Below are 12,764 nucleotides of genomic sequence, written 5' to 3' on the forward strand. Positions count from 1 at the left end.
TATGGACTGGCCCGCCCGTTCCCCAGACCTGAATCCAATTGAGCACATCTGGGACATCATGTCTCGCTCCATCCACCAACGCCACGTTGCACCACAGACTGTCCAGAAGTTGGCGGATGCTTTAGTCCAGGTCTGGGAGGAGATCCCTCAGGAGACCATCCGCCACCTCATCAGGAGCATGCCCAGGCATTGTAGGGAGGTCATACAGGCACGTGGAGGCCACACACACTACTGAGCCTCATTTTGACTTGTTTTAAGGACATTACATCAAAGTTGGATCAGCCTGTAGTGTGGTTTTCCACTTTAATTTTGAGTGTCACTCCAAATCCAGACCTCCATGGGTTGATAAATTTGATTTCCATTGATCATTTTTGTGTGATTTTGTTGTCAGCACATTCAACTATGTAAAGAAAAAGTATTTAATTAATTCAGATCTAGGATGTGTTATTTTAGTGTTCCCTTTATTTTTTTGAGCAGTGTACATAAACAATCCCCAGACAGCGCCAAACCCAAACTAAACTAAACTTGGACTATACTCGGGAGAGTATAGTCACTAAACAGAAATACCATGAGTATAGCAATAGGCCTAGCAGATTGCTTGCTTACCAATTAAAAAAAGAGCAGTCAGAGCGTACAATCATGGCCATCCGAACAGCAAATGACAAGGTCACATATGATCCAAATCAGATACATTTAACTTTTCATTATTTTTACTGCAAATTATACTTCTGAGAGAACATACGGAGGCAAAACTCCATTCCTTCCTCATCAGCCACCTTGTGGAAGGGACTTTGTGGATCTGAGGCTCTTTCCCCTGTTGCCTCCATCATCCTCCAAATCCCACCAACATCAGCCGCCTCAGAACGCAACTGGTCCTTGTTTGGGAACACACACACCAAAACACGCAACAGGCTGACCAATAAAAGGGTTGAAAAATTGGTGGCCATCAGGGCATTTCTTTGTTGCTTTTTGAGCCTGACAGCAAGCTGTCCTCATCAAGGTTGGAAAGTGACAGTGAAGATGAGGCCTCAGAGTCTGATGTTCAAGAGGTGGACATTGGGAAGGTCCAGGAAGAAAACATGGAAGCCTGAGAGGAAGACAACCAAAGCTTTAGTTTCTAGACTATCATTTTACAGAAGTATGTTGAAAATGTTTTTGAGAGATGTGATGGATCATTGGGGATCATTCAATATTCCCTTTCTTTTGTTGTTCAGTAAAATCCTCCCATGTGAAAAGTCAACTCATTTAATTAAAGTTGAATTCGTAACTAAATTGTTTTTTAAATTTCTATTGGAAGGATTTAATCATTTGCAATTATGTCTCCATATATGGTAAATATATCCAATGCAAAAAACATCTATATTTAAATGGTATTAATATTTTATTTGCATATATTTCTGTTAATTCCCATATATTCCAGTTAATTCAGACGGAAAGTTTCCACCTCTAAATATTCCCCAAAATGTGCAACACTACTTATGACCCCAGATTTGATAGACTCTGGTCTTCACTACTCAACTATATTTCAAATTGGACAGAGTCAATGGGGTGATTAGGGAAATTAGTGTATATACATGTTGTGTAAGGTGCTGTAAAAACTCATTATTTGCTCCTTGTCTCAGCTAAAGCTGGAAACAGCTAAGATGATCACAGATAGGGCTGCTGCAAATCGGTTTGTTTTGTTTTATATTTCATTTTTATTATTTGTCTGCCACATCTGTGAATGTGGAATGTGTTTTGTTTGTTGATCGAAAAACAAGAGAATGTAACTAACTGTAAATTGAAAAAGACTAACACATTTGGGATCATTAACCTAACCGTAAATTTTGTAAAATAAATTGTACAAAATTAAAATCAGTGTACTATCAAAAAGCTACGATTAACAGGTCTCGGTCCTCATCATAAAGGCTAAAATATATATATTTTATAAATACGTACCGCAATAATGCTGTAAGTAGGAGAAGATACGCGTCTTTCAAATTATTTGCCATGGATATAAATAAAGTCTTCCACACGTCATCTTCGTTAACAATTGGAAAAATGGAGAGGAAGCGAAAGCGGCGAAGTCCTGTATGGCAATAATTTGAGAAGTGAAAGGAGAAGGTGATGAAATACAAACTTTGCAAGGTGGAATTGAGCTACAGCGGCAGTGCAGGTGCATTGCTGAAAGAGTGTGATAATGGATGGATTAATCAAATCACATCGCTGATTAGATAAATGATTGCTGTTGATGTCCAGCCATTGTCAATGGTAGAGGATGTCGGCTTCAATACCCTAATGGCAGATCTAGAACCAGACTACAAGATGCCATGTCGAAGAACCGTGATGGCCCTGATGGAGAGCTCTCGAACACCATACGTAGCGTTAACAACAGATTGTTGGACATTTATGAACACGCTCTCATACATCACTGCAACGAGCCATCACATTGATGATAAGTGGGACATGAAGTACGTACTGACAACGGAGAACCTAAAATAGCATTAATACCATCGTTGCTGAGTGGGTGGGGGAGGGCAGTAAAAGTGAACGCTGTCTGACTGGGTTTCCAGTAGTAACCACTGCCACAATGTAAAAAAAATGACTATATCTTAAAATAAAAATGTTTTTGGTCTTAATTTAAAGTTCGGGTTAGGCATAGGGTTAGCATGTAGAAATAGGCGGACTTTGTGGCTGTGATAACTAGTGACGACCTGTATGTAGCCAGGGCTGCTGTAGATTGAACTGCATTGCCCCCTAGCGGTCACACGCAGAACCATATCTAGATTATGAATTTACGCCATTTTATGATATTTTATTTAACGTTTAAACGTTAAATAAACTGTGCCTTTTACATTTCACACATACCTTCTCTAAATATGTTTCTATAATATTTAGGCTATCTGTGGTACTATGTACGCTATGAACTGCTCTCCCCTCTTTTGTAGATCGTGGGACAGTCCAAAAGGTGATAGTACTTCCTAAAGACACTAGCACAACAGAAGAACTCACATTAGAGGAAGTGGAAATGTTCAGGGTAATGACGATCATTACTATTTCATGTAAATCACTGTCTAGTATGAATTAATACAAGGAGGGAGATGGGACAAGCCAAAAACGTCATTCTACAGTATTATCTTGTTGTTCTTTTTTGCAGACTCCAGCTCCTATTAAGACTATGAAGTTATCATCAAAAAGGGTATGTTTCATCAATATTCACTTGTTCATCTGATTGCTGCTGTTGTTGTGTTTGCTGTTGTTTGTATGCCTCTGATAGTCCTTCCTCTTCCCTTCTGACCCACAGCAACAGCTGTATGTGTCGTCAGAGAGGGGTCTTACCCAGTTGTCCCTGCACAGGTGTAGCGTCTATGGGAAGGCCTGTTCAGACTGCTGCCTGGCCAGAGACCCTTACTGTGCCTGGGACGGGGAGACATGCGCCACCTTTAGCCCCTCCACCAAGAGGTGAGGCACCTTAGCATCAACATAATAGAGTGCCTTCAGAAAGTATTCATGGGATTTTCTCCCATTCGTCCTTGCAGATTTTCTCAAGCTCTGTTAAGTTAGATTGTGAGCGGCGGTGAACAGTAATCTTCAAGTCTTTCCATAGATTTTCAATGGAATTCAAGTCTGGTCTTTGGCTGGGCAGCTCAAGGACTTTCACATCCTTAATCTGAAGCCATTCCAGTGTTGCTTTTGCTGTATGCTTGGGGTCATTGTCCTTTAGGATAGTAAATCTTTGCCCCAGTCTAAGGTTGTTTGCACTCTGAAGCAGGTTCTCATCAAGGATTGGCTTTTAGTTGGTTCTGTTCATTGTTCCCTCTATCCTTACCAGTCTCCCAGGCCCTGCCGCTGAAATGCATCCCCCATAACATCATGCTGCCACCACCATGCTTCACGGTAGGGATGGTATTAGATGGGTGATGGGTTTTCTCCAGACATCGCTTTGCATTCAGGCCAAAAAGTTCAAATGTTGTCTCATCAGACCACTGAATCTTTTGTATTATGCTCTGTCTTTCACTTGCCTTTTTGCAAACTCCAAGCATGCTGTCATGTGCCTTTGTCTCGAGAGTTGCTTCCGTTTGGCCGCTCTCCCATAAAGCCCAGATTAGTGAAGTGCTATAGAGACAGTTGTCCAACTCGTCCCAAACCATCTCAATTGGTTTGAGGTTGGGTGATTGTGGAGACCAGGTCATCTGCTGCATCAATCCATCACTCCTTCTTGGAATAGCCCTTACACAGCCTGTTAGGTATGTTTTGGGTCATTGTCCTGTTGAAAAACAAATGATAGTTCCACTAAGCACAAACCAGATGGGATGGCGTATTGCTGCAGAATGCTGTGGTAGCCATGCTGGTTAAGTGTGCCTTGAATTTAAAAAAAAATCACTAACAGTGTCATCAGCAAAGCACACCCACACCATCACACCTCCTCCTCCATGCTTCACGGTGGGGACCACACATGCAGAGATAATCCGTTCACCTACTCTGCATCTCCCAAAGACACGGCGGTTGGAACCAAAAATCTCAAATTTGGACTCATCAGACCAAAGGACAAATTTCCATTGCTCGTGTTTCTTGGCCCAAGCAATTCTCTTTTTCTTATTGGTGTCCTTTAGTAGTGGTTTCTTTGCAACACATTGACCATGAAGGCCTGATTTATGCAGTCTCCCCTGAACAGTTGATGTTGAGATGTGTCTGTTACTTGAACTCTGTGAAGCATTTATTTGGGCTGCAATCTGAGGTGCAGTTAACTCTGATGAACTTATCCTCAGCAGTAGAGGTAACTGGGTCTTCCTTTCCTGTGGCGGTCCTCATGAGAGCCAGTTTCATCATAGTGCTTGATGGTTTTTGCAACTGCACATTTTCCGCATCTTCATGTCTCTAAGTAATGATGGACTGAAATTTCTCTTTGCTTATTTGAGCTGTTCTTGTCATCATATGCTGTATACCACCCCTACCTTGTCACAACACAACTGAATGTCACAAACGTATTAAGAAGGAAAGATATTAATTGAAATGCATTCCAGGAAACGTTTGACCTCGTGAAGCTGGTTGAGAGAATGCCAGTGTGCAAAGGGTGGCTACTTTGAAGAATCTCAAATATGAAATATATTTATATTTTAATTTGTTTTTGATTACTACATGATTCCATATGTATTATTTAATGATAGTGATTTGAGAAGAGTAGGATAATTGTCCCACTTAAGTTCACTTTTCTAGATACTTTACTTCGGACAGCTTATCAGCCATACCAGAGATTGTCGGAGAGGTGACATTATCGCCTCTACCTCGTGTTGAGATTGAGTTCGAACCACTTTGGACGTGAGCTGCAGCTACAGTTGAAGTCGGAGGTTTACATACACTTAGGTTGGAGTCATTAAAACTCGTTTTTCAACCACTCCACAAATGTCTTGTTAATAAACTATTGTTTTGGGAAGTCGGTTAGGACATCTACTTTGTGCATGACAAGTCATTTTTCTAACAATTGTTTACAGACAGATTATTTCACTTATAATTCACTGTATCACAATTCCAGTGGGTCAGAAGTTTGCATACACTAAGTTGACTGTGCCTTTAAACAGCTTGGAAAATTCCAGAAAATGTCATAGGCTAATTGACATCATTTGAGTCAATTGGAGGTGTACCTGTGGATGTATTTCAAGGCCTACATTCAAACTCGGTGCCTCTTTGCTTGACATCATTGGAAAATCAAAAGAAATCAGCCAAGACCTCAGAAAAAAATTGTGGACCTCCACAAGTCTGGTTCATCCTTGGGAGCAATTTTCAAATGCCTGAAGGTACCACGTTCATCTGTACAAACAATAGTACGCAAGTATAAACACCATGGGACCATGCAGTCGTCATACCGCTCAGGAAGAAGACTCATTCGGTCACCTAGAGATGAAGGGTACTTTGGTGCGAAAAGTGCAAATCAATCCCAGAATAGCAGCAAAGGACCTTGTGAAGATGCTGGAGGAAACGGGTACAAAAGTATCTATTTCCACATTAAAAAGAGCCCTATATCGACAGAACCTGAATGGCCACTCAGCAAGGAAGAAGCCACTGCTCCAAAACCGCCATAAATAAGCCAGACTACGGTTTGCAACTGCACATGTCCTCTGGTCTGATGAAACAAACGACCATCGTTATGTTTGGAGGAAAAAGGGGGAGGCTTGCAAGCCAAAGAACACCATCCCAACCTTGAAGCACGAGGTGGCAGCGTCATGTTGTGGGGGTGCTTTGCTGCAGGAGGGACTGGGGGACTTCACAAAATAGATGGGTTATGAGGTAGGAAAATGATGTGGATATATTGAAGCAACATCTCAAGACATCAGTCAGGAAGTTAAAGCTTGGTCGCAAATGGGTCTTCCAAATGGACAATGACTCCAAGCATACTTCCAAAGTTGTGGTAAAATGGCTTAAGGACAACAAAGTCAAGGTATTGGAGTGGCCATCACAAAGCCCTGACCTTAATCCTATAGAAAATGTATGGGCAGAACTGGAAAAAGTGTGTGTGAGCAAGGAGGCCTACAAACCTGACTCAGTTACACCAGCTCTGTCTGGAGGAATGGGCCAACATTCATCCAACTTATTGTGGGAAGCTTGTGGAAGGCTACCTGAAACGTTTGACCCAAGTGAAACAATTTAAAGGCAATGCTACCAAATACTAATTGAGTGTATGTAAACTTCTGACCCACTGGGACTGTGATGAAAGAAATAAAAGCTGAAATAAATAATTCTCTCTACTATTATTCTGACATTTCACATTCTTAAAATAAAGTGGTGATCCTAACTGACCTAAAACAGGGAATTTTTACTAGGATTAAATGTCAGGAATTGTGAAACTAAGTTTAAATGTATTTAAACTTACGACTTCAACTGTACATGCTTCTATGGTCTGATATGTTAATACTTAACCCGTCATTTTATACAGTTCTTCAAAAGAGGCGGTTCGTGAGGCTGACACACTCTCTGACCTCATCAAGGGGGTGGTGACTACTTACTTATCAAAGTTATAGGAACAATTTCCTCTTATAGTTTCTAAGATCATATCCCTCTCTTAACAAAAACACTAATACATTTTCATATTTCATACACAATGTAGAGGATGGAAACTTTGTACATGTTGTGTATATACTTTTCATGTTACAGTATTTCCTTTTATTTAAGTTTTAATGACATCACAAAATAACAACCAAAATGACATTATTATTCTTTAGATCGCCTTTGACCATTCCCCAAGTTCTATGTTAGAAATGTTGTTCCAGTATTCACTTTAGAATGTGTTAAGAGTTTCGTCTTGAAAATGTCTGTGAAACAAAGGCACATTCCTGTGTGAATTTAGAAAGGGAGACAACTGAATATTCTAATCCTTGATTTATAACCGGGTGTGAACTGTCAACCTCCCACCAGCTCCCATCTCCCCCCTCTGTGGGTGATGGAGGGTCTGGCTGAAGTTATTTATTGCCAAGCTGATCTGACCTATTTGGATCCTCACAGGACAGTCATGACATTAGTTTAGCTGAAGTAATTCCATCCAAACTGCTTACCGGGTTTCAAGCATAAGTCAAAGTTGTGATAATTGTTACTTGTTCACAGGCGAAGCAGAAGACAGGATATTAAGCATGGAAACCCCTTGCGGCAGTGCAGAGGGTTCAATGCAAAAGGTACGTGATTCCGGCCAAAGCACTGAACAATATCTCCCTTACCTCTTATATAGAGTGTGTATCTGAAAGCCTGGTCTGGAAAATAATTTTTGTAAAAGGAGTATAATTGTTTTCTGCATACAATGGTCTCGCAACACATTCTCACGAAGGAGTTAACCACTGTTAATGAGTCAAAAGGCCTTTTATTCAGACTATGCCATAATCTATACTTCACTTTATTTCTCTGATTCTGTCTCCTCCAGTGGAGAAGCATCTCAGTGAAACGGTGCAGTTTGGGGTGAAGGGGAGCAGTACGTTCCTGGAGTGCCAACCTAGATCTCCACAAGCGACAGTCAAATGGCTCTACCAGACACCAGACGGCAGGAGGAAAGTGGTAAAACAAGGCCTAACGGACCGTTTAGTTAACTTCTTTATGATGGCTGTAGATAATGTTGTCTTTTCCTTTTCGCTCACGCTGATGGTCCTTGTCCCTTCTCTCCCCTTCCCCCAGCTGAGCCGAGACGGAGAGGTGCTGGAGACAGCTCATGGCATCTTGCTCAAGTCTCTGAGCTACGCTGACAGGGGGCTGTACCACTGCCTGGCCACTGAGAACAACTTCAAGCACACGGTGGTCCGCGTGGCCCTCCGCATCCTGGACCGGGAGATAGTGGAGGCCCTCACCTCCCTGGATGCCCCGCTGGAGGACCAGAACCTCCATCACCACCTCCACCACCCACCGCCCCCGCCTCAAACTCTGCCACTGCAGTTCTCCTCCCAGCCGGAGATCCGCCTCATCAACCAGTACTGTCAGTCCTACTGGCAGCAGTTCAACCCCAACCTTTCCACAAAACGCACCAACAGGAAGCATGTCAAGAGCCAGCCAGAGCCAGCCCCAGGGGGCCCTATCCCCTCCTAGACTCCTTCTCTCCCCTCTCCTTCACTGGTGCCCGGGCCAGGTCCTGGAGGGTCACAGTGGCCCTCCACACTGCAGAGTCACTCACTCATGTTGTGATGTTGATGTTGTTATGTGTATTGTTCATCCCATTCCCATTCAGGGTTAGTCTCCATGGGCCCAATTCTGACTTTAGATCAGTGCACATAGCTATGTGCTTTCTTGTAAATCCTCTATTGATGTCATTGAGAGTTGAGGTCAAATTGGAGTTACACGCACAGAGGGTTTGGTCCTAAAACTCTTCCGTTTATTTAGCAAATGAACTGCCCTATTCAGTCCAAATGAGTAACTAGTAACCTGAATATAATCACTGATCCTATAAACCTGGGTATTATCAATGGGATTTCTACTTATGTTATAGTATGTCTCACTCAGTATAGGCAGTTTTAGACACTGCAGAGGATTGTTAGTGTACACAAGAGTTGTCTAGCAAGCACCATGGTAGTTAGGCGATAGGGAGACCCTATCATATGAATCATTGTAAAACCATACTTTTACAATCCATTTGTTCCCCTGAATCCAACATTTTCAAAAATCTGTGTTTCAAACATTCATTTGAACTAATTGATGAAAAATGGGCAATTTTTGTATTATATTATGTGTATTGTGTTTCCATTTGAAATATTGTAACAGTAGAATCCAGCCAATGTCAAATCAGGAAGACTATATGCTCAGTTTTTCATCTGACATTTATTAAGATTCTGATATAACAATGAGGTGATCAATTTGAGCAAATTTACATTGTTTTGATTGTGTTTTAAAATGACGTATCACAGAAAATGTGGATAATCAGAAACTCCTGCTTAATTTGACCAAACGTATTTGTTAGCAGGAAGAAACTGACCAAATGAGTCTCTACTTCTTTTTATTTGTTGTACTCTTTGGGTTTATGCATATATATATATATATATATATATATATATATATTTATTTTTTTCCCAATACAACATTTACTGGATACAAAACCATTAGCGTCAGCTAAAAAGCTATCCAAGTCTCCGACCTTGTGCTTCTTTCTCCTCAGCACTTCAACAGTGTGTTAGGCAGAGACAATATTTTGGACCAAACTGTTCCATTCTCCAGCCAAGACTATAGAGAGGGATTTAAAAAATGTACATGTAAATAGAGCAAGTTTGGTTTGGAACGATTCATTCAGAAAAAGAGATTCATTAGCTGTTGATTATTGCAGTGAGAAAAGAAATGGAGACAGTACAGGAGTTTCCTATTGCATTGCTTCAAAATGACAATACATATGACCTCTTCTATGGGAGCTACATTACTTTTACACAGCCTGACACCTGATATGAACCTGATCCAACAACAGAAACTGGACTGGAAGGCTCTTTACAGTTTGACTATATGACATGGCCACACTGTATTTCTTGTCTTCTAGAGATGAGACATGATTATTATCCTCGCTAGCACTCACCTGGCTCTTATCAACAATGTTGCTTAGAGCTCCTTTTGCCTGATTCATAAGCTGTGGTCATCTTTCGACCTTATGTCATGTACTACGTGTGTACAGTGCGTTCATATGGACTTTTAGATCTCACAGAGATCTATGCAAGGTTTGGGCTTTTCATGAATCCATTGCCCTCCCTCTCACCCATGCCATGAAATATATTTTGAGACTAGATATTATTGTTCTGCACTTTGGTGGTGGGGGTGTGAGGGCTGGGATGGGGAAGGGGATATTATAATTATCATGTGATTTACAGGACCAGTATTAACAGAAAGAGGATTTGAGGAAAAAGAGGTAGACCTTTTTGGAAACTAAAAGTAGAAAGATTAGAATAAATACATTGTTATGGACAGGAACGCTCTAACAGATTACTGAACTCTGAAGCCAAAGAATACTCTTATTTGAATGAAAATGTGTTCTATTGAACATATTTTGCACTATATTCACATTGTTTGTGGCTTCACATGGCTTCTTTGCCTTTTCTTAGCTATAGAGTTTGAATCCAGAAATGTCTACCTCTCGTTTCTGGAATATAATATGTACCAAAACAAAAATCACTCAAACAAAACAAAGTAACACTCGATACCATATTCCTTCTAGAGCAGGTAAAAATGTTCATGTGAGCTGATTCATGATGCCACAAGAGTGACGTGAGTAAAGAGTGACATGGTCTAGGGCACTGCATCGCAGCGCTAGCTGTGCCACCAGAGACTCTGGGTTCGCGCCCAGGCTTTGTCGCAGCCGGCCGTGACCGGGAGGTCCGTGGGGCGACGCAAATTGGCCTAGCGTCGTCCGGGTTAGGGAGGATATGGCCGGTAGGGATATCCTTGTCTCATCATGCACCAGCGACTCCTGTGGCAGACCGGGCGCAGTGCGCGCTAACCAAGGTAGCCAGGTGCACGGTGTTTCCTCCGACACATTGGTGCGGCTGGCTTCCGGGTTGGAGGCGCGCTGTGTTAAGAAGCAGTGCAGCTTGGTTGGGTTGTGTTTCGGAAGACGCATGGCTTTCGACCTTTGTCTCTCCCGAGCCCGTACGGGAGTTGTAACGATGAGACAAGATAGTAATTACTAACAATTGGATACCACGAAATTGGGGAGAAAAGGGGGTAACATTTTAATTTAATTCAATTAAAATATAGCTGCTAGCAGCCATGGTGGGGGTCAAGTAATGGCCCAACAGCGCCACCATGTGGCCAAACATAACCACTCTACAGGTTAGCTATACTTACGCCCCTGATTCCAAATTCCATGACTCTGAGTCAAACACATCGAGAGATATGCAGTTCCTTATTCATTCATATCATACCCCTTATTCCACATTTTTCAACCACTCCACAAATTTCTTGTTAACAAAGTATAGTTTTGGCAAGTCGGTTAGGACATCTAATTTGTGCATGACACAAGTAATTTTTCCAACAATTGTTTACAGACAGATTATTTCACTTATAATTCACTGTATCACAATTCCAGTGGGTCATACACTAAGTTGACTGTGCCTTTAAACAGCTTGGAAAATTCCAGAAAATGTCATTGCTTTAGAAGCTTCTGATAGGCTAATTGACATAATTTGAGTCAATTGGAGGTTTTCCTGTGGATGTATTTCAATGCTTAACTTCAAACTCAGTGCCTCTTTGCTTGACATCATGAGAAAATCAACAGAAATCAGCCAAGACCTCAGAAAAACAATTGTAGACCTCTACAAGTCTGCTTCATCCTTGGGAGCAATTTCCAAACGCCTGAAGGTACTCATCTGTACAAACAATAGTACGCAAGTATAAACACCATGGAACCACGCAGCCGTCATACCGCTCAGGAAGTAGAAGCTTTCTGTCTCCTAAGAGATTAACGTACTTTGGTGCGAAAAGTGCAAATCAATCCCAGAACAACAGCAAAGGACCTTGTGAAGATGCTGGAGGAAATAGGTACAAAAGTATCTATATCCACATTAAAACGAGTCCTATATCGACATAACCTGAATGGCCACTCAGCAAGGAAGAAGCCACTGCTCTAAAACCGCCATAAAAAAGCCAGACTACGGTTTGCAACTACACATAGGGATAAAGATCGTACTTTTTAGAGACGTCCTCTGCTCTGATGAAACAAAAATAGAACTGTTTGGCCATAATGACCATCGTTATGTTTGGAGGAAAAATGGGATGCTTGCCAGCCGAAGAGCACCGCCCCAACTGTGAAGCACTGGAGTGGCAGCTTCATGTTGTGGGGGTGTTTGCTGCAGAAGGGACTGGTGCACTTCACAAAATAAATGGCATAGTGAGGGAGGAAAATGATGTGGATATATTGAAGCAACATCTCAAGACATCAGACAGGAAGTTAAAGCTTGGTTGCAAAATGGGTCTTCCAAATAGACAATGATCCCAAGCATATTTCCAAAGTTGTGGCAAAATGGCTTAAGGACAATAAAGTCAAGGAATTGGAGTGGCCATCACAAAGCCCTGACCTCAATCCTATAGAAATGTTGTGGGCAGAACTGAAATAGTGTGTGTGAGCAAGGAGGCCTACAAACCTGACTCAGTTACACCAGCTCTGTCAGGAGGAATGGGCCAAAATTCACCCAACTTATTGTGGCGAAGCTTGTGGAAGGCTACTCTAAATGTTTTACCCAAGTTAAACAATTTAAAGGCAACGCTACCAAATACTAATTGAGTGTATGTAAACTTCTGACCCACTGGGAATGTGATGAAAGAAATAAAAGCTGAAATAAATCATT

General features: G+C 41.6%; 1 protein-coding gene and 1 long non-coding RNA gene across 2 annotated transcripts in view; one reads left to right on the top strand and one right to left on the bottom strand.

Moving 5' to 3' along the window:
• Positions 1-10,210, top strand: part of LOC115132024 (semaphorin-3F-like) — a 112,085-nt gene extending 101,875 nt beyond the window's left edge. Inside the window, exons 13-18 of the mRNA XM_029664208.2 lie at positions 2,928-3,016; positions 3,137-3,178; positions 3,284-3,441; positions 7,576-7,643; positions 7,886-8,016; positions 8,134-10,210. Coding sequence (XP_029520068.2) covers positions 2,928-3,016; positions 3,137-3,178; positions 3,284-3,441; positions 7,576-7,643; positions 7,886-8,016; positions 8,134-8,538 — 893 coding nt within the window. The 3' untranslated portion in view covers positions 8,539-10,210. The remainder of the gene's footprint in view (positions 1-2,927; positions 3,017-3,136; positions 3,179-3,283; positions 3,442-7,575; positions 7,644-7,885; positions 8,017-8,133) is intronic.
• LOC135572534 (uncharacterized) lies at positions 445-2,409 on the bottom strand. The gene is made up of 2 exons (XR_010464375.1): positions 1,939-2,409; positions 445-1,087 (listed from the first exon to the last, which is right to left on the bottom strand). It is a non-coding gene; the product is annotated as an uncharacterized LOC135572534 (long non-coding RNA).
• Positions 10,211-12,764: the final 2,554 nt, after the last annotated feature.

Source organism: Oncorhynchus nerka, linkage group LG7, assembly GCF_034236695.1.
Source record: "Oncorhynchus nerka isolate Pitt River linkage group LG7, Oner_Uvic_2.0, whole genome shotgun sequence".
NCBI lineage: Eukaryota > Metazoa > Chordata > Actinopteri > Salmoniformes > Salmonidae > Oncorhynchus > Oncorhynchus nerka.